Source organism: Mustelus asterias, unplaced genomic scaffold (assembly GCF_964213995.1).
Source record: "Mustelus asterias unplaced genomic scaffold, sMusAst1.hap1.1 HAP1_SCAFFOLD_1259, whole genome shotgun sequence".
Lineage (NCBI taxonomy): Eukaryota > Metazoa > Chordata > Chondrichthyes > Carcharhiniformes > Triakidae > Mustelus > Mustelus asterias.
In genome coordinates, this window is record NW_027591204.1 from 73,182 (window position 1) to 95,204 (window position 22,023).

At 54.4% G+C, this 22,023-nt stretch overlaps 1 protein-coding gene across 1 annotated transcript in view; it reads right to left on the reverse strand.

Annotated features, from left to right (window-relative positions):
* LOC144488067 (uncharacterized) overlaps positions 1 to 22,023 on the reverse strand; it is a gene marked incomplete at its 5' end in the record, with an annotated part of 57,820 nt that overhangs the window by 30,165 nt on the left and 5,632 nt on the right. The window contains 8 exons of the mRNA XM_078206090.1: positions 4,229 to 4,393; positions 4,487 to 4,563; positions 7,739 to 7,883; positions 11,710 to 11,874; positions 11,968 to 12,044; positions 15,220 to 15,364; positions 19,091 to 19,255; positions 19,349 to 19,425. Coding sequence (XP_078062216.1) covers positions 4,229 to 4,393; positions 4,487 to 4,563; positions 7,739 to 7,883; positions 11,710 to 11,874; positions 11,968 to 12,044; positions 15,220 to 15,364; positions 19,091 to 19,255; positions 19,349 to 19,425 — 1,016 coding nt within the window. The remainder of the gene's footprint in view (positions 1 to 4,228; positions 4,394 to 4,486; positions 4,564 to 7,738; positions 7,884 to 11,709; positions 11,875 to 11,967; positions 12,045 to 15,219; positions 15,365 to 19,090; positions 19,256 to 19,348; positions 19,426 to 22,023) is intronic.

Sequence of the window (22,023 nt, forward strand, 5' to 3'; positions counted from 1 at the left end):
CCTAATATTCCCTTTAAACTTTTCTCCTTTCACCCTTAACCCATGCCCCCTCTGGTTTTTTTCTCCCCTAGCCTCAGCGGAAAAAGCCTGCTTGCATTCACTCTATCTATACCCATCAAAATCTTATACACCTCTATCAAATCTCCCCTCAATCTTTTACGCTCCAGGGAATAAAGTCCCAACCTATTCAATCTCTCTCTGTAACTCAGCTTCTCAAGTCCCGGCAACATCCTTGTGAACCTTCTCTGCACTCTTTCAATCTTATTAACATCCTTCCTGTAACGAGGTGACCAAAACTGTACACAATACTCCAAATTCGGCCTCACCAATGCCTTATATAACCTTACCATAACACTCCAACTTTTATACTCGATACTCCAATTTATAAAGGCCAATGTACCAAAGGCACTCTTTACGACCCTATCCACCTGTGACGTCACTTTTAGGGAACTCTGTACCTGTATTCCCAGATCCCTCTGTTCAACTGCACTCTTCAGAGTCCCACCATTTACCCTGTACGTTCTTCTTTGGTTTGTCCTTCCAAAGTGCAATATCTCACACTTGTCTGCGTTAAATTCCATTTGCCATTTTTCAGCCCATTTTTCTAGTCAGTCCAAATCCCTCTGCAAGCTTTGAAAACCTTCCTCACTGTCCACTACACCTCCAATCTTTGTATCATCAGCAAACTTGCTGATCCAATTTACCACATTATCATCCAGATCATTGATATAGATGACAAACAACAATGGACCCAACACCGATCCCTGCGGCACACCACTAGTCACAGGCCTCCACTCTGAGAAGCAATCCTCCACAACCACTCTCTGGCTTCTTCCATTGAGCCAGTGTCTTATCCAATTTACTACCTCCCCATCTATACCCAGCGACTGAACCTTCCTAACTAACCTCCCATGAGGGACCTTGTCAAAGGCCTTGCTGAAATCCAGGTAGACAACATCCACCGCCTTCCCTTCATCCACTTTCCTGGTAACCTCCTCGAAAAACTCTAATAGATTGGTCAAACATGACCTACCACGCACAAAGCCATGTTGACTCTCCCGAATAAGTCCCTGTCTATCCAAATATTTGTAGATCCTATCCCTTATCACACCTTCCAATAACTTGCCCACCACCGACGTCAAACTTACAGGCCGATAATTTCCCGGATTTCTTTTGGAACCTTTTTTAAATAACGGAACAACATGAGCCACCCTCCAAGCATCCGGTACCTCCCCCGTGAATACTGACATTTTAAATATGTCTGCCAGGGCCCCTGCAAGTTCAACACTAGCTTCCCTCAAGGTCCGTGGGAATACCCTGTCCGGTCCTGGGGATTTATCCACTCTGATTTGCCTCAAGACAGCGAGCACCTCCTCCCCTTTAATCTGTAAAGGTGCCATGACCTCCCTACCAGTTTGCCCTATTTCCGTAGACTCCATGCCCGTTTCCTCAGTAAATACGGATGCAAAAAAACCATTTAATATCTCCCCCATCTCTTTTGGTTCCATACACAGTCTACCACTCTGGTCTTCAAGAGGACCAATTTTATCCCTCACTATCCTTTTGCTCCTAACATACCTATAGAAGCTCTTTGGATTTTCCTTCACTCTGTCTGCCAAAGCAACCTCATGTCTTCTTTTAGCCCTCCTGATTTCACTCTTAAGTAGCTTCTTGCACTTTTTATACTCCTCGAGCATCTGATGTGTTCCTTGGTGCCTGTACATTTCATACAACTCTCTCTTCCTCTTAATCAGTGTTACAATCTCCCTCGAGAACCAAGGTTCCTTATTCCTATTTACTTTGCCTTTAATCCTGACAGGAACATACAAACTCTGCACTCTCAAAATTTCTCCTTTGAAGGCCTCCCACTTTCCATTTACATCCTTGCCAGAGAACAGCCTGTGCCAATCCACACTTCCCAGATCCCTTCTCATTTCATCAAATTTGGCCTTTTTCCAGTTCAGAACTTCAACCCGAGGACCAGATCTATCCTTATCCATGATCAGGTTGAAACTAATGGCATTATGATCACTGGATCCAAAGTGTTCCCTCACACTCACATCCATCACCTGCCCTAACTCATTTCCCAATAGGAGATCCAATATCGCATCCTCTCTTGTTGGCACCTCTATACACTGATGTAGAAAATTCTCCTGAACACATTTTACAAACTCTACCCCGTCTAAACCTTTAACAGCATGCGAGTCCCAATCTATATGTGGAAAATTAAAATCCCCTACTATCACAACTTTGTGTTTCTTGCAGTTGTCAGCTATCTCTCCGCTGATTTGCTCCTCCAATTCTCGCTGACTATTGGGTGGTCTATAATACAAGCCCATTAATGTGGTCATACCTTTCCTGTTTCTCAGCTCCACCCATAGGGCCTCTGTAGACAAACTCCCTAATCTATCCTGCCTGAGTACCGCTGTAACATTTTCCCTGACCAACAATGCCACCCCCCCCACCTTTTATCCCTCTGCCTCTATCCCGCCTGAAACATTGGAACCCTGGAACATTGAGCTGCCAGTCCTGCCCCTCCTGTAGCCAAGTTTCACTAATGGCTATAATGTCATATTTCCACGTGTCTATCCACACCTTCAGCTCATCTGCCTTCCCTACAATACTCCTGGCATTGAAATAGACACACCTCAAAAAATTATTTCCACCACACTCTACCCTTCCATTTGTGATTTTGCATGAACTAACGTGTCTTTTTACCCCTGCTCCACTATCTGCTCTGGCACTCTGGTTCCCACCCCCCTGCAAATCTAGTTTAAACGCTCCCCAATAACACTAGCAAATCTCCCTGCAAGTATATTGGTCCCCTTGTCGTTTAGGTGTAACCCGTCTCTCTTGTACAGGTCCCACCTGCCCCAGAAGAGGTCCCAATGATCCAAGAATTGGAAACCCTGCCCCCTGCACCAGTTCCTCAGCCACGTGTTTATCCGCCCAAGCATCCTACTCCTGCCCTCACTGGCATGTGGCTCAGGTAGCAATCCTGAGATTACTACCCTCGGGGTCCTGCTTTTTAACATCCTTCCAAGCTCTTTGTACTCACTCTTTAGGACCTCCTCACTCTTCCTTCCCACGTCATTTGTCCCGATGTTTACCACGACATCTGGCTGATCACCGTCCCACTCCAGAACGCTGTGCACGCGATCAGAGACATCGCTGACCTTGGCACCCGGGAGGCAACAAACCATGCGGGAGTCTCTGTCCCGACCACAGAACCTCCGGTCCGTACCTCTGACCATTGAGTCCCCTATCATTCCCACTCCCTCCGCTCCCTCAATCCCCCTCGCTTCGCTCCCTCAATCCCACTCCCGTCGCTCCCTCAATCCCACTCCGCTCGCTCGCTCCATCCCACTCCCCTCGCTCGCTCCATCCCACTCCCCTCACTCGCTCCATCCCACTCCCCTCACTCGCTCCATCCCACTCCCCTCACTCGCTCCATCCCACTCCCCGCACTCGCTCCATCCCATTCCCCTCACTCGCTCCATCCCACTCCCCTCACTCGCTCCATCCCACTCCCCTCACTCGCTCCATCACACTACCCTCACTCGCTCCATCACACTCCCCTCACTCACTCCATCACACTCCCCTCACTCACTCCATCACACTCCCCTCACTCACTCCATCACACTCCCCTCACTCACTCCATCACACTCCCCTCACTCGCTCCATCCCACTCCCCTCACTCGCTCCATCCCACTCCCCTCAGTCGCTCCGTCCCTCTCCCCTCAGTCGCTCCGTCCCTCTCCCCTCAGTCGCTCCGTCCCTCTCCCCTCAGTCGCTCCGTCCCTCTCCCCTCAGTCACTCCGTCCCTCTCCCCTCAGTCGCTCCGTCCCTCTCCCCTCAGTCGCTCCGTCCCTCTCCCCTCAGTCGCTCCGTCCCTCTCCCCTCAGTCGCTCTGTCCCTCTCCCCTCAGTCACTCCGTCCCTCTCCCCTCAGTCGCTCCGTCCCTCTCCCCTCAGTCGCTCCGTCCCTCTCCCCTCAGTCGCTCCGTCCCTCTCCCCTCGGTCGCTCCGTCCCTCTCCCCTCGGTCGCTCCGTCCCTCTCCCCTCAGTCGCTCCGTCCCTCTCCCCTCAGTCGCTCCGTCCCTCTCCCCTCAGTCACTCCGTCCCTCTCCCCTCAGTCACTCCGTCCCTCTCCCCTCGGTCACTGGGTGTGTCAGTGTCCCGGTATATCCAGTGTTGCCCTCCTGGGTCATTTTGAAACAGCAATGTACCTGTGCAATAAGCAGCCTCACAGCCTGGTGTCGGTTTCAGCTCATAGACAAAGTAACTGTTGCAGTTTTTAATCTTTATCTCTCGCTCCCATTTACATTCATTGTTCTTCTCAGTAAAACAAACTGTCCGGTTTACTTCCCCCTGTTCCAGGGTGGGATGTGATCCTGAAATGAGGTGTATAAATATTGGAGAGTGTAAGCGATGTGAACAGTGCTGGACAGTGAGTGTAAATCTGATATTGTAAAGTCTGACTCTACCCTGTAACCAGCCTGGATGATGTGTGGAGCAGTGTCCCGGTGCGACCCGAGTCTCCGGAATCTTCCATCCGCCAGAACTGGAACAACAATCACAGAGTCAGAGAATTACAGAATGATACAGCTGAGAATGAGCGCCATTCAGTCCCCCATGTCCCTGCTATCCCCTGTGAATGGTCTGTCCAATAATGTCCACCTCCCCTTCCCTCCTATAAGACCATAAGACACAGGAGCAGAATGAGGCCCCTCGGCCCATCGAGTCTGCTCCGCCATTCAATCATGGCTGATATTTTTCTCATCCCCATTTTCCTGACTTCCCATAACCCCTGACCCTCTTATTAATCAAGAACCTATCTATCTTTGTCTTAAAGTCACTCAATGACCCGGCCTCCGCAGCCTTCTGCGGCAAAGAGTTCCACAGATTCACCACTCTCTGGCTGGAGAAATTCCTCCTCATCTCTGTTTTAAAAGATCGTCCCTTCAGCCTGAGGTTGTGTTCCCTCTGGTTCTAGTTTTTCCTACTTGTGGAAACATCCTCTCCACGTCCACTCTATCCGGGCCTCGCAGTATCCTGTAAGTTTCAATAAGATTCCACCTCATCATCCTTCTAAACTCCAACGAGTACAGACCCAGAGTCCTCAACCATTCCTCACACGACAAGCTCTTCATTCCATGGATCATTCTTGTGAACCTCCTCCGGACCCTTTCCAAGGCCCAGCACATCCTTCCTTAGATACGGGGCCCAAAACTGCTCACAATGCTCCAAATGGGGTCTGACCAGAACCTTATACAGCCTCAGAAGTACATCCCTGTTCTTGTATTCTAGCCCTCTGGACATGAATGCTAACATTGTATTTGCCTTCCTAACTGCCGACTGAACCTACCCGTTAACCTGAAGAGAATCCTGAACAAGGATCCCAAGTCCCTTTGTGTTTCTGATTTCTGAAGCATTTCCCCATTTAGAAAATAGTCTCAGCCTCCACTCCTCCTTTCCTGTGTGTATAACCTCACACTTTTCCACATTGTATTCCACCTGTCACTCCTTTTCCCACTCTCCGAACCTGTCCCAGTCCTTCTGCAGCCCCCCTGCTTCCTCAATACTACCTGTCCCTCTACATACCGCCTCTCTCCACTGGACTCCACAGGGATCTATAGACCAGTGAGCCTTGTTAATCCTCCAGACAGAACTCTTCAACTGGAGGCATTAAAAATAAAACAAGACTGACTCCAACTTATAAATCAAACCAAAACCTCATGGCAGACTGGGGCAGAAGGTGACCCCGTGGCAGACTGGGGCAGAAGGTGACCCCGTGGCAGACTGGGGGAGAAGGTGACCCCGTGGCAGACTGGGGCAGAAGGTGACCCCGTGGCAGACTGGGGCAGAAGGTGACCCCGTGGCAGACTGGGGCAGAAGGTGACCCCGTGGCAGACTGGGGCAGAAGGTGACCCCGTGGCAGACTGGGGCAGAAGGTGACCCCGTGGCAGACTGGGGCAGAAGGTGACCCCGTGGCAGACTGGGGCAGAAGGTGAAGTCACACGGGATTAGAGGTGAGCTGGCAAGGTGGATACAAAACTGGCTCGGTCAAAGAAGACAGAGGGTAGCAGTGGAAGGGTGCGTTTCTGAATGGAGGGCTGTGACAAGTGGTGTTCCTCATGGATCAGTGCTGGGACCTTTGCTGTTTGTAATATATATATATATAAAATGATTTGGAGGAAAATGTAACTGGTTTGATTAGTAAGTTTGCGGACAACACAAAGGTTTGTGGATTTGTGGATAGCGATGAGGACCATCAGAGGATACAGCAGGATATAGATCAGTTGGAGACTTGGGCGGAGAGATGGCAGATGGAGTTTAATCCGGACAAATATGAAGGAATGCATTTTGGAAGGTCTAATACAGATGGGAAATATACAGTAAATGGCAGAACCCTGAAGAGTATTGATAGGGAAAGGGATCTGGGTGTACAGGTACACAGGCCACTGAAAGTGGCAACGCAGATGGAGAAGGTAGTCAAGAAGGCATACGGCATGCTTGCCTTCATCGGCCGGGGTATTGAATTTAAAAACTGGCAAGTCATGTTGACGCTTGATAGAACCTGAGTTAGGCCGCACTTGGAATATAGTATTCAATTCTGGTCGCCACACTACCAGAAGGATGTGGAGGCTTTGGAGAGGGTACAGAAAAGATTTACCAGGATGTTGCCTGGTATGGAGGGCATTGGCTCTGAGGAGAGGTTGGAGAAACTTGGTTTGTTCTCATTGGAGCGACGGAGGTTGAGGGGAGACCTGATAGAAGTCTACAAGATTATGAGAGACATGGACAGAGTGGATAGTCAGAAGCTTTCCCCAGGGTGGAAGAGTCAGTTACTCGGGGGCACAGGTTTAAGGTGTGAGGGGCAAGGTTTAAAGGAGATGTATGAGGCAGATCTTTTACACAGAGGGTGGTGGGTGCCTGGAACTCGCTGCCGGGGGAGGGAGTGGAAGTGGTTACGGTAGTGACTTTTAAGGGGCATCTTAATTACTCCATGAATAGGATGGGAATAGAGGGATATGGTCCCTGGAAGGGTAGGGGGTTTTAGTTCAGTCGGGCAGCATGGTCGGTGCAGGCTTGGAGGGCCGAAGGGCCTGTTCCTGTGCTGTAATTTTCTTTGTTCAAAAGGTTTAAGAAGGAAAATTCATTTCTCCAACACTTGAGCCCTCACCCTGAGCTGTTCCAATCTCCCACAAACCCCAGCAGCTCCTTGTGAATACTGAATCAGCTGACCACCACCACATCATTTTGTCATTGGCCACACAGTTTAGTGGGTCAGCTGACCCTTACAGCTTGTTACCATTAGTCACACTCCAGCAGATCCAATGTTATCACTGATTCCATTCTAACAAGCCTCACGTCGGGACTGGGGAAGTTGCTCGATTCCATTATCAAGGATTTCATAGCTCAGCAATAGGAAAGCACTGGTGTAATCAGATAAAGTCAGCATGGATTTACAAAGGGATAATCATGCTTGAGGAATCGATTGGAGTTTTTGGAGGATGTCACTGGTAGAGTTGGCTGAGGAGAACCAGTGGATGTGGTTTATGGTCCCGTCATAGTGACACCCACTGTGGGGCCCGGTTGAAAGTCCACTGGTCCCATGGCGGGATTGGATGATCGAGGCAGTGGGCAGGATGGAAAACCCCACCCATCATCACCACGACCTGCCACTAACTCCCACCTCCCCAGGTGGTTGAGCTGGGTGTCCCCCTACACCTTACCTGTTGAACCTGTACCATCCGTAGACAAGATCCTTGTCACACTTCCACTGTCCCACACACTCTGTCCCAGTACAATCGCTGCTTCTCCAGGGCTGGTTCAGCACCGTGTGATCTACACACGGGTCAGTGAGCGCTGAGTTTGGGTCTGAGTGACAGAGAGATGTTTAACGCTAACAGATAAAGTACAGTCAATGTCAGAAACCTGTGATCACCCTCTCCCCCCCTCACTCAGATAACAACAACCTCAATGCAGGAGGGAGTGTCGAGGGATGGGGGAACCTCAGTGACGTGGAGGGATTGGAGAAAATCGGGGAATGTTCTCCACGGGGAAGAGGTGAAGGCGGAGCGGAGATTTGATCGAGGGGCTGAGGATCACGGGGAGGGTCTGGGACAGAGTCCAGAGGGAGAAACGGTTCATGTTGTGGGAGTCGGGTTGAGAACGAGAAGGGACAGAGACAGTTTCATGGGGATCGGGTAGAGAAGCGATGGGGACACGAGGAGAAATGTTTTCACACGGCGAGTGGTTCGGGTGTGGAGTGAGCTGTCTGAGTGTGTGTAGGAGGCAGCTTCAATCGAGGGATTCGAGAGGGAATTAGACTGGATTCCGGAAAGGCGGAATGTGCCGAAGTTCCACCCCACTCCCCTCCCTCACTACCACCCACTCCCCTCAGTCGCTCCGTCCCTCTCCCCCCACTCACTACCACCCTCTCCCTTCAGTCTCTCCGTCCCTCTCCCCTCAGTCGCTCCGTCCCTCTCCCCTCAGTCTCTCCGTCCCTCTCCCCTCAGTCGCTCCGTCCCTCTCCCCTCAGTCGCTCCGTCTCTCTCCCCTCAGTCGCTCCGTCCCTCTCCCCTCAGTCTCTCCGTCCCTCTCCCCTCAGGCGCTCCGTCCCTCTCCCCTCAGTCGCCCCGTCCCTCTCCCCTCAGTCGCCCAGTCCCTCACCCCTCAGTCGCTCCGTCCCTCACCCCTCAGTCGCTCCGTCCCCCTCCCCTCACTGGCTCCGTCCCCCTCCCCTCACTGGCTCCGTCCCTCTCCCCTCAGTCGCTCCGTCCCTCTCCCCTCAGTCGCTCCGTCCCCCTCCCCTCACTCGCTCCGTCCCTCTCCCCTCAGTCGCTCCGTCCCCCTCCCCCTCAGTCGCTCCGTCCCTCTCCCCTCAGTCGCTCCGTCCCCCTCCCCCTCAGTCGCTCCGTCCCTCTCCCCTCAGTCGCTCCGTCCCTCTCCCCTCAGTCGCTCCGTCCCTCTCCCCTCAGTCGCTCCGTCCCTCTCCCCTCAGTCGCTCCGTCCCTCTCCCCTCAGTCGCTCCGTCCCACTCCCCTCACTTGCTCCATCCCACTCCCCTCACTCGCTCCATCCCACTCCCCTCACTCGCTCCATCCCACTCCCCTCACCCGCTCAATCCCACTACCCTCACTCGCTACATCCCACTCCACTCATTCGCTCCATCCCACTCCCCTCGCTCGCTCCATCCCACTCCCCTCGCGCGCTCCATCCCACTCCCCTCGCTCGCTCCATCCCACACCCCTCGCTCGCTCCATCCCACTCCCCTCGCTCGCTCCATCCCACTCCCCTCGCTCGCTCCATCCCACTCCCCTCACTCGCTCCATCCCACTCCCCGCACTCGCTCCATCCCATTCCCCTCACTCGCTCCATCCCACTCCCCTCACTCGCTCCATCCCACTCCCCTCACTCGCTCCATCACACTACCCTCACTCACTCCATCCCACTCCCCTCACTCACTCCATCACACTCCCCTCACTCGCTCCGTCCCACTCCCCTCACTCGCTCCGTCCCTCTCCCCTCAGTCGCTCCGTCCCCCTCCCCCTCAGTCGCTCCGTCCCTCTCCCCTCAGTCGCTCCGTCCCCCTCCCCCTCAGTCGCTCCGTCCCTCTCCCCTCAGTCGCTCCGTCCCTCTCCCCTCAGTCGCTCCGTCCCTCTCCCCTCAGTCGCTCCGTCCCTCTCCCCTCAGTCGCTCCGTCCCTCTCCCCTCAGTCGCTCCGTCCCTCTCCCCTCAGTCGCTCCATCCCACTCCCCTCACTCACGACATCCCACTCCCCTCACTCACGACATCCCACTGCCCTCGCTCCCTCAATCCCACTGCCCTCGCTCCCTCAATCCCACTGCCCTCACTCCCTCAATCCCACTCCCCTCACTCCCTCAATCCCACTGCCCTCACTCCCTCAGTCCCACTCCCCTCACTCCCTCAGTCCCACTCCCCTCACTCCCTCAATCCCACTGCCCTCACTCCCTCAATCCCACTGCCCTCACTCCCTCAATCCCACTCCCCTCACTCCCTCAGTCCCACTCCCCTCACTCCCTCAATCCCACTGCCCTCACTCCCACTCCCCTCGCTCCCTCAATCCCACTCCCCTCGCTCCCTCAATCCCACTCCCCTCGCTCCCTCAATCCCACTCCCATCGCTCCCTCAATCCCACTCCCCTCGCTCCCTCAATCCCACTCCCCTCGCTCCCTCAATCCCACTCCCCTCGCTCCCTCAATCCCACTCCCCTCGCTCCCTCAATCCCACTCCCCTCGCTCCCTCAATCCCACTCCCCTCGCTCCCTCAATCCCACTCCCCTCGGTCCCTCAATCCCACTCCCCTCGCTCCCTCAATCCCACTCCCCTCGCTCCCTCAATCCCACTCCCCTCGCTCCCTCAATCCCACTCCCCTCGCTCCCTCAATCCCACTCCCCTCGCTCCCTCAATCCCACTCCCCTCGCTCCCTCAATCCCACTCCCCTCGCTCCCTCAATCCCACTCCCCTCGCTCCCTCAATCCCACTCCCCTCGCTCCCTCAATCCCACTCCCCTCGCTCCCTCAATCCCACTCCCTCAATCCCACTCCCCTCGCTCCCTCAATCCCACTCCCCTCGCTCCCTCAATCCCACTCCCCTCGCTCCCTCAATCCCACTCCCCTCGCTCCCTCAATCCCACTCCCCTCGCTCCCTCAATCCCACTCCCCTCGCTCCCTCAATCCCACTCCCCTCGCTCCCTCAATCCCACTCCCCTCGCTCCCTCAATCCCACTCCCCTCGCTCCCTCAATCCCACTCCCCTCGCTCCCTCAATCCCACTCCCCTCGCTCCCTCAATCCCACTCCCCTCGCTCCCTCAATCCCACTCCCCTCGCTCCCTCAATCCCACTCCCCTCGCTCCCTCAATCCCACTCCCCTCGCTCCCTCAATCCCACTCCCCTCGCTCCCTCAATCCCACTCCCCTCGCTCCCTCAATCCCACTCCCCACGCTCCCTCAATACCCCTCCCCTCGCTCCCTCAATCCCCCTCCCCTCGCTCCCTCAATCCCACTCCCGTCGCTCCCTCAATCCCACTCCCGTCGCTCCCTCAATCCCACTCCCCTCGCTCGCTCCATCCCACTCCCCTCACTCGCTCCATCCCACTCCCCTCACTCGCTCCATCCCACTCCCCTCACTCGTTCCATCCCACTCCCCTCACTCGCTCCATCCCACTCCCCTCACTCGCTCCATCCCACTCCCCTCACTCGCTCCATCCCACTGCCCTCACTCGCTCCATCCCACTCCCCGCACTCGCTCCATCCCATTCCCCTCACTCGCTCCATCCCACTCCCCTCACTCGCTCCATCACACTACCCTCACTCGCTCCATCACACTACCCTCACTCACTCCATCCCACTCCCCTCACTCACTCCATCACACTCCCCTCACTCACTCCATCACACTCCCCTCACTCACTCCATCACACTCCCCTCACTCACTCCATCCCACTCCCCTCACTCACTCCATCCCACTCCCCTCAGTCGCTCCATCCCTCTCCCCTCAGTCGCTCCATCCCTCTCCCCTCAGTCGCTCCGTCCTTCTCCCCTCAGTCGCTCCGTCCCTCTCCCCTCAGTCGCTCCGTCCCTCTCCCCTCAGTCGCTCCGTCCCTCTCCCCTCAGTCACTGGGTGTGTCAGTGTCCCGGTATATCCAGTGTTGCCCTCCTGGGTCATTTTGAAACAGCAATGTACCTGTGCAATAAGCAGCCTCACAGCCTGGTGTCGGTTTCAGCTCATAGACAAAGTAACTGCTGCAGTTTTTAATCTTTATCTCTCGCTTCCATTCGCACATTTCCTCATCCTTCAGAAAACAAACTGTCCGGTTTACTTCCCCCTGTTCCAGGGTGGGATGTGATCCTGAAATGAGGTGTATAAATATTGGAGAGTGTAAGCGATGTGAACAGTGCTGGACAGTGAGTGTAAATCTGATATTGTAAAGTCTGACTCTACCCTGTAACCAGCCTGGATGATGTGTGGAGCAGTGTCCCGGTGCGACCCGAGTCTCCGGAATCTTCCATCCGCCAGAACTGGAACAACAATCACAGAGTCAGAGAATTACAGAATGATACAGCTGAGAATGAGCGCCATTCAGTCCCCCATGTCCCTGCTATCCCCTGTGAATGGTCTGTCCAATAATGTCCACCTCCCCTTCCCTCCTATAAGACCATAAGACACAGGAGCAGAATGAGGCCCCTCGGCCCATCGAGTCTGCTCCGCCATTCAATCATGGCTGATATTTTTCTCATCCCCATTTTCCTGACTTCCCATAACCCCTGACCCTCTTATTAATCAAGAACCTATCTATCTCTGTCTTAAAGTCACTCAATGACCCGGCCTCCACAGCCTTCTGCGGCAAAGAGTTCCACAGATTCACCACTCTCTGGCTGGAGAAATTCCTCCTCATCTCTGTTTTAAAAGATCGTCCCTTCAGCCTGAGGTTGTGTTCCCTCTGGTTCTAGTTTTTCCTACTTGTGGAAACATCCTCTCCACGTCCACTCTATCCGGGCCTCGCAGTATCCTGTAAGTTTCAATAAGATTCCACCTCATCATCCTTCTAAACTCCAACGAGTACAGACCCAGAGTCCTCAACCATTCCTCACACGACAAGCTCTTCATTCCATGGATCATTCTTGTGAACCTCCTCCGGACCCTTTCCAAGGCCCAGCACATCCTTCCTTAGATACGGGGCCCAAAACTGCTCACAATGCTCCAAATGGGGTCTGACCAGAGCCTTATACAGCCTCAGAAGTACATCACTGTTCTTGTATTCTAGCCCTCTGGACATGAATGCGAACATTGTATTTGCCTTCCTAACTGCCGACTGAACCTACCCGTTAACCTGAAGAGAATCTTGAACAAGGATCCCAAGTCCCTTTGTGTTTCTGATTTCTGAAGCATTTCCCCATTTAGAAAATAGTCTCAGCCTCCACTCCTCCTTTCCTGTGTGTATAACCTCACACTTTTCCACATTGTATTCCACCTGTCACTTCTTTTCCCACTCTCCGAACCTGTCCCAGTCCTTCTGCAGCCCCCCTGCTTCCTCAATACTACCTGTCCCTCTACATACCGCCTCTCTCCACTGGACTCCACAGGGATCTATAGATCAGTGAGCCTTGTTAATCCTCCAGACAGAACTCTTCAACTGGAGGCATTAAAAATAAAACAAGACTGACTCCAACTTATAAATCAAACCAAAACCTCATGGCAGACTGGGGCAGAAGGTGACCCCGTGGCAGTCTGGGGCAGAAGGTGACCCTGTGGCAGACTGGGGCAGAAGGTGACCCCGTGGCAGACTGGGGCAGAAGGTGACCCCGTGGCAGACTGGGGCAGAAGGTGACCCCGTGGTAGACTGGGGCAGAAGGTGACCCCGTGGCAGACTGGGGCAGAAGGTGACCCCGTGGCAGACTGGGGCAGAAGGTGACCCCGTGGCAGACTGGGGCAGAAGGTGACCCCGTGGCAGACTGTTCCAGAAGGTGAAGTCACACGGGATTAGAGGTGAGCTGGCAAGGTGGATACAAAACTGGCTCGGTCAAAGAAGACAGAGGGTAGCAGTGGAAGGGTGCGTTTCTGAATGGAGGGCTGTGACAAGTGGTGTTCCTCATGGATCAGTGCTGGGACCTTTGCTGTTTGTAATATATATATATATAAAATGATTTGGAGGAAAATGTAACTGGTTTGATTAGTAAGTTTGCGGACAACACAAAGGTTGGTGGATTTGCGGATAGCGATGAGGACCATCAGAGGATACAGCAGGATATAGATCAGTTGGAGACTTGGGCGGAGAGATGGCAGATGGAGTTTAATCCGGACAAATATGAAGGAATGCATTTTGGAAGGTCTAATACAGATAGGAAATATACAGTAAATGGCAGAACCCTGAAGAGTATTGATAGGGAAAGGGATCTGGGTGTACAGGTACACAGGCCACTGAAAGTGGCAACGCAGGTGGAGAAGGTAGTCAAGAAGGCATACGGCATGCTTGCCTTCATCGGCCGGGGTATTGAATTTAAAAACTGGCAAGTCATGTTGACGCTTGATAGAACCTGAGTTAGGCCGCACTTGGAATATAGTATTCAATTCTGGTCGCCACACTACCAGAAGGATGTGGAGGCTTTGGAGAGGGTACAGAAAAGATTTACCAGGATGTTGCCTGGTATGGAGGGCATTGGCTCTGAGGAGAGGTTGGAGAAACTTGGTTTGTTCTCATTGGAGCGACGGAGGTTGAGGGGAGACCTGATAGAAGTCTACAAGATTATGAGGGGCATGGACAGAGTGGATAGTCAGAAGCTTTCCCCAGGGTGGAAGAGTCAGTTACTCGGGGGCACAGGTTTAAGGTGTGAGGGGCAAGGTTTAAAGGAGATGTATGAGGCAGATCTTTTACACAGAGGGTGGTGGGTGCCTGGAACTCGTTGCCGGGGGAGGTAGTGGAAGTGGTTACGGTAGTGACTTTTAAGGGGCATCTTAATTACTCCATGAATAGGATGGGAATAGAGGGATATGGTCCCTGGAAGGGTAGGGGGTTTTAGTTAAGTTGGGCAGCATGGTCGGTGCAGGCTTGGAGGGCCGAAGGGCCTGTTCCTGTGCTGTAATTTTCTTTGTTCAAAAGGTTTAATGAGGAAAATTCATTTCTCCAACACTTGAGCCCTCACCCTGAGCTGTTCCAATCTCCCACAAACCCCAGCAGCTCCTTGTGAATACTGAATCAGCTGACCACCACCACATCATTTTGTCATTGGCCACACAGTTTAGTGGGTCAGCTGACCCTTACAGCTTGTTACCATTAGTCACACTCCAGCAGATCCAATCTTATCACTGATTCCATTCTAACAAGCCTAACGTCGGGACTGGGGAAGTTGCTCGATTCCATTATCAAGGATTTCATAGCTCAGCAATAGGAAAGCACTGGTGTAATCAGATAAAGTCAGCATGGATTTACAAAGGGATAATCATGCTTGAGGAATCGATTGGATTTTATGCAGGATGTAACTGGTAGAGTTGGCTGAGGAGAACCAGTGGATGTGGTTTATGGTCCCGTCATAGTGACACCCACTGTGGGGCCCGGTTGAAAGTCCACTGGTCCCATGGCGGGATTGGATGATCGAGGCAGTGGGCAGGATGGAAAACCCCACCCATCATCACCACGACCTGCCACTAACTCCCACCTCCCCAGGTGGTTGAGCTGGGTGTCCCCCTACACCTTACCTGTTGAACCTGTACCATCCGTAGACAAGATCCTTGTCACACTTCCACTGTCCCACACACTCTGTCCCAGTACAATCGCTGCTTCTCCAGGGCTGGTTCAGCACCGTGTGATCTACACACGGGTCAGTGAGCGCTGAGTTTGGGTCTGAGTGACAGAGAGATGTTTAACGCTAACAGATAAAGTACAGTCAATGTCAGAAACCTGTGACCACCCTCTCCCCCCCTCACTCAGATAACAACAACCTCAATGCAGGAGGGAGTGTCGAGGGATGGGGGAACCTCAGTGACGTGGAGGGATTGGAGAAAATCGGGGAATGTTCTCCACGGGGAAGAGGTGAAGGCGGAGCGGAGATTTGATCGAGGGGCTGAGGATCACGGGGAGGGTCTGGGACAGAGTCCAGAGGGAGAAACGGTTCATGTTGTGGGAGTCGGGTTGAGAACGAGAAGGGACAGAGACAGTTTCATGGGGATCGGGTAGAGAAGCGATGGGGACACGAGGAGAAATGTTTTCACACGGCGAGTGGTTCGGGTGTGGAGTGAGCTGTCTGAGTGTGTGTAGGAGGCAGCTTCAATCGAGGGATTCGAGAGGGAATTAGACTGGATTCCGGAAAGGCGGAATGTGCCGAAGTTCCACCCCACTCCCCTCCCTCACTACCACCCACTCCCCTCAGTCGCTCCGTCCCTCTCCCCCCACTCACTACCACCCTCTCCCTTCAGTCTCTCCGTCCCTCTCCCCTCAGTCGCTCCGTCCCTCTCCCCTCAGTCTCTCCGTCCCTCTCCCCCTCTCCCCTCAGTCGCTCCGTCTCTCTCCCCTCAGTCGCTCCGTCCCTCTCCCCTCAGTCTCTCCGTCCCTCTCCCCTCAGTCGCTCCGTCCCTCTCCCCTCAGTCGCCCCGTCCCTCTCCCCTCAGTCGCCCAGTCCCTCACCCCTCAGTCGCTCCGTCCCTCACCCCTCGCTCGCTCCATCCCACTCCCCTCGCTCGCTCCATCCCACTCCCCTCACTCGCTCCATCCCACTCCCCGCACTCGCTCCATCCCATTCCCCTCACTCGCTCCATCCCACTCCCCTCACTCGCTCCATCCCACTCCCCTCACTCGCTCCATCACACTACCCTCACTCACTCCATCCCACTCCCCTCACTCGCTCCATCACACTCCCCTCACTCGCTCCATCCCACTCCCCTCACTCGCTCCGTCCCTCTCCCCTCAGTCGCTCCGTCCCCCTCCCCCTCAGTCGCTCCGTCCCTCTCCCCTCAGTCGCTCCGTCCCCCTCCCCCTCAGTCGCTCCGTCCCTCTCCCCTCAGTCGCTCCGTCCCTCTCCCCTCAGTCGCTCCGTCCCTCTCCCCTCAGTCGCTCCGTCCCTCTCCCCTCAGTCGCTCCGTCCCTCTCCCCTCAGTCGCTCCGTCCCTCTCCCCTCAGTCGCTCCGTCCCTCTCCCCTCAGTCGTTCCATCCCACTCCCCTCACTCACGACATCCCACTCCCCTCACTCACGACATCACTCTGCCCTCGCTCCCTCAATCCCACTGCCCTCGCTCCCTCAATCCCACTGCCCTCACTCCCTCAATCCCACTCCCCTCACTCCCTCAATCCCACTGCCCTCACTCCCTCAGTCCCACTCCCCTCACTCCCTCAGTCCCACTCCCCTCACTCCCTCAATCCCACTGCCCTCACTCCCTCAATCCCACTGCCCTCACTCCCTCAATCCCACTCCCCTCACTCCCTCAATCCCACTCCCCTCACTCCCTCAGTCCCACTCCCCTCACTCCCTCAATCCCACTGCCCTCACTCCCACTCCCCTCGCTCCCTCAATCCCACTCCCCTCGCTCCCTCAATCCCACTCCCCTCGCTCCCTCAATCCCACTCCCCTCGCTCCCTCAATCCCACTCCCCTCGCTCCCTCAATCCCACTCCCCTCGCTCCCTCAATCCCACTCCCCTCGCTCCCTCAATCCCACTCCCCTCGCTCCCTCAATCCCACTCCCCTCGCTCCCTCAATCCCACTCCCCTCGCTCCCTCAATCCCACTCCCCTCGCTCCCTCAATCCCACTCCCCTCGCTCCCTCAATCCCACTCCCCTCGCTCCCTCAATCCCACTCCCCTCGCTCCCTCAATCCCACTCCCCTCGCTCCCTCAATCCCACTCCCCTCGCTCCCTCAATCCCACTCCCCTCGCTCCCTCAATCCCACTCCCCTCGCTCCCTCAATCCCACTCCCCTCGCTCCCTCAATCCCACTCCCCTCGCTCCCTCAATCCCACTCCCCTCGCTCCCTCAATCCCACTCCCCTCGCTCCCTCAATCCCACTCCCCTCGCTCCCTCAATCCCACTTCCCTCGCTCCCTCAATCCCACTCCCCTCGCTCCCTCAATCCCACTCCCCTCGCTCCCTCAATCCCACTCCCCTCGCTCCCTCAATCCCACTCCCCTCGCTCCCTCAATCCCACTCCCCTCGCTCCCTCAATCCCACTCCCCTCGCTCCCTCAATCCCACTCCCCTCGCTCCCTCAATCCCACTCCCCTCGCTCCCTCAATCCCACTCCCCTCGCTCCCTCAATCCCACTCCCCTCGCTCCCTCAATCCCACTCCCCTCGCTCCCTCAATCCCACTCCCCTCGCTCCCTCAATCCCACTCCCCTCGCTCCCTCAATCCCACTCCCCTCGCTCCCTCAATCCCACTCCCCTCGCTCCCTCAATCCCACTCCCCTCGCTCCCTCAATCCCACTCCCCTCGCTCCCTCAATCCCACTCCCCTCGCTCCCTCAATCCCACTCCCCTCGCTCCCTCAATCCCACTCCCCTCGCTCCCTCAATCCCACTCCCCTCGCTCCCTCAATCCCACTCCCCTCGCTCCCTCAATCCCACTCCCCTCGCTCCCTCAATCCCACTCCCCTCGCTCCCTCAATCCCACTCCCCTCGCTCCCTCAATCCCACTCCCCTCGCTCCCTCAATCCCACTCCCCTCGCTCCCTCAATCCCACTCCCCTCGCTCCCTCAATCCCACTCCCCTCGCTCCCTCAATCCCACTCCCCTCGCTCCCTCAATCCCACTCCCCTCGCTCCCTCAATCCCACTCCCCTCGCTCCCTCAATCCCACTCCCCTCGCTCCCTCAATCCCACTCCCCTCGCTCCCTCAATCCCACTCCCCTCGCTCCCTCAATCCCACTCCCCACGCTCCCTCAATCCCCCTCCCCTCGTTCCCTCAATCCCCCTCCCCTCGCTCCCTCAATCCCACTCCCGTCGCTCCCTCAATCCCACTCCCCTCGCTCGCTCCATCCCACTCCCCTCACTCGCTCCATCCCACTCCCCTCACTCGCTCCATCCCACTCCCCTCACTCGTTCCATCCCACTCCCCTCACTCGCTCCATCCCACTCCCCTCACTCGCTCCATCCCACTCCCCTCACTCGCTCCATCCCACTGCCCTCACTCGCTCCATCCCACTCCCCGCACTCGCTCCATCCCATTCCCCTCACTCGCTCCATCCCACTCCCCTCACTCGCTCCATCACACTACCCTCACTCGCTCCATCACACTACCCTCACTCACTCCATCCCACTCCCCTCACTCACTCCATCACACTCCCCTCACTCACTCCATCACACTCCCCTCACTCACTCCATCACACTCCCCTCACTCACTCCATCACACTCCCCTCACTCACTCCATCCCACTCCCCTCAGTCGCTCCATCCCTCTCCCCTCAGTCGCTCCATCCCTCTCCCCTCAGTCGCTCCGTCCTTCTCCCCTCAGTCGCTCCGTCCCTCTCCCCTCAGTCGCTCCGTCCCTCTCCCCTCAGTCGCTCCGTCCCTCTCCCCTCAGTCACTGGGTGTGTCAGTGTCCCGGTATATCCAGTGTTGCCCTCCTGGGTCATTTTGAAACAGCAATGTACCTGTGCAATAAGCAGCCTCACAGCCTGGTGTCGGTTTCAGCTCATAGACAAAGTAACTGCTGCAGTTTTTAATCTTTATCTCTCGCTTCCATTCGCACATTTCCTCATCCTTCAGAAAACAAACTGTCCGGTTTACTTCCCCCTGTTCCAGGGTGGGATGTGATCCTGAAATGAGGTGTATAAATATTGGAGAGTGTAAGCGATGTGAACAGTGCTGGACAGTGAGTGTAAATCTGATATTGTAAAGTCTGACTCTACCCTGTAACCAGCCTGGATGATGTGTGGAGCAGTGTCCCGGTGCGACCCGAGTCTCCGGAATCTTCCATCCGCCAGAACTGGAACAACAATCACAGAGTCAGAGAATTACAGAATGATACAGCTGAGAATGAGCGCCATTCAGTCCCCCATGTCCCTGCTATCCCCTGTGAATGGTCTGTCCAATAATGTCCACCTCCCCTTCCCTCCTATAAGACCATAAGACACAGGAGCAGAATGAGGCCCCTCGGCCCATCGAGTCTGCTCCGCCATTCAATCATGGCTGATATTTTTCTCATCCCCATTTTCCTGACTTCCCATAACCCCTGACCCTCTTATTAATCAAGAACCTATCTATCTTTGTCTTAAAGTCACTCAATGACCCGGCCTCCACAGCCTTCTGCGGCAAAGAGTTCCACAGATTCACCACTCTCTGGCTGGAGAAATTCCTCCTCATCTCTGTTTTAAAAGATCGTCCCTTCAGCCTGAGGTTGTGTTCCCTTTGGTTCTAGTTTTTCCTACTTGTGGAAACATCCTCTCCACGTCCACTCTATCCGGGCCTCGCAGTATCCTGTAAGTTTCAATAAGATTCCACCTCATCATCCTTCTAAACTCCAACGAGTACAGACCCAGAGTCCTCAACCATTCCTCACACGACAAGCTCTTCATTCCATGGATCATTCTTGTGAACCTCCTCCGGACCCTTTCCAAGGCCCAGCACATCCTTCCTGAGATACGGGGCCCAAAACTGCTCACAATACTCCAAATGGGGTCTGACCAGAGCCTTATACAGCCTCAGAAGTACATCCCTGTTCTTGTGTTCTAGCCCTCTGGACATGAATGCGAACATTGTATTTGCCTTCCTAACTGCCGACTGAACCTACCCGTTAACCTGAAGAGAATCTTGAACAAGGATCCCAAGTCCCTTTGTGTTTCTGATTTCTGAAGCATTTCCCCATTTAGAAAATAGTCTCAGCCTCCAGTCCTCCTTTCCTGTGTGTATAACCTCACACTTTTCCACATTGTATTCCACCTGTCACTTCTTTTCCCACTCTCCTAACCTGTCCCAGTCCTTCTGCAGCCCCCCTGCTTCCTCAATACTACCTGTCCCTCTACATACCGCCTCTCTCCACTGGACTCCACAGGGATCTATAGACCAGTGAGCCTTGTTAATCCTCCAGACAGAACTCTTCAACTGGAGGCATTAAAAATAAAACAAGACTGACTCCAACTTATAAATCAAACCAAAACCTCATGGCAGACTGGGGCAGAAGGTGACCCCGTGGCAGACTGGGGCAGAAGGTGACCCCGTGGCAGACTGGGGCAGAAGGTGACCCCGTGGCAGACTGGGGCAGAAGGTGACCCCGTGGCAGACTGGGGCAGAAGGTGACCCCGTGGCAGACTGGGGCAGAAGGTGACCCCGTGGCAGACTGGGGCAGAAGGTGAAGTCACACGGGATTAGAGGTGAGCTGGCAAGGTGGATACAAAACTGGCTCGGTCAAAGAAGACAGAGGGTAGCAGTGGAAGGGTGCGTTTCTGAATGGAGGGCTGTGACAAGTGGTGTTCCTCATGGATCAGTGCTGGGACCTTTGCTGTTTGTAATATATATATATATAAAATGATTTGGAGGAAAATGTAACTGGTTTGATTAGTAAGTTTGCGGACAACACAAAGGTTTGTGGATTTGTGGATAGCGATGAGGACCATCAGAGGATACAGCAGGATATAGATCAGTTGGAGACTTGGGCGGAGAGATGGCAGATGGAGTTTAATCCGGACAAATATGAAGGAATGCATTTTGGAAGGTCTAATACAGATGGGAAATATACAGTAAATGGCAGAACCCTGAAGAGTATTGATAGGGAAAGGGATCTGGGTGTTCAGGTACACAGGTCACTGAAAGTGGCAACGCAGATGGAGAAGGTAGTCAAGAAGGCAGACGGCATGCTTGCCTTCATCGGCCGGGGTATTGAATTTAAAAACTGGCAAGTCATGTTGACGCTTGATAGAACCTGAGTTAGGCCGCACTTGGAATATAGTATTCAATTCTGGTCGCCACACTACCAGAAGGATGTGGAGGCTTTGGAGAGGGTACAGAAAAGATTTACCAGGATGTTGCCTGGTATGGAGGGCATTGGCTCTGAGGAGAGGTTGGAGAAACTTGGTTTGTTCTCATTGGAGCGACGGAGGTTGAGGGGAGACCTGATAGAAGTCTACAAGATTATGAGAGGCATGGACAGAGTGGATAGTCAGAAGCTTTCCCCAGGGTGGAAGAGTCAGTTACTCGGGGGCACAGGTTTAAGGTGTGAGGGGCAAGGTTTAAAGGAGATGTATGAGGCAGATCTTTTACACAGAGGGTGGTGGGTGCCTGGAACTCGTTGCCGGGGGAGGTAGTGGAAGTGGTTACGGTAGTGACTTTTAAGGGGCATCTTAATTACTCCATGAATAGGATGGGAATAGAGGGATATGGTCCCTGGAAGGGTAGGGGGTTTTAGTTAAGTTGGGCAGCATGGTGGGTGCAGGCTTGGAGGGACGAAGGGCCTGTTCCTGTGCTGTAATTCTCTTTGTTCAAAAGGTTTAAGAAGGAAAATTCATTTCTCCAACACTTGAGCCCTCACCCTGAGCTGTTCCAATCTCCCACAAACCCCAGCAGCTCCTTGTGAATACTGAATCAGCTG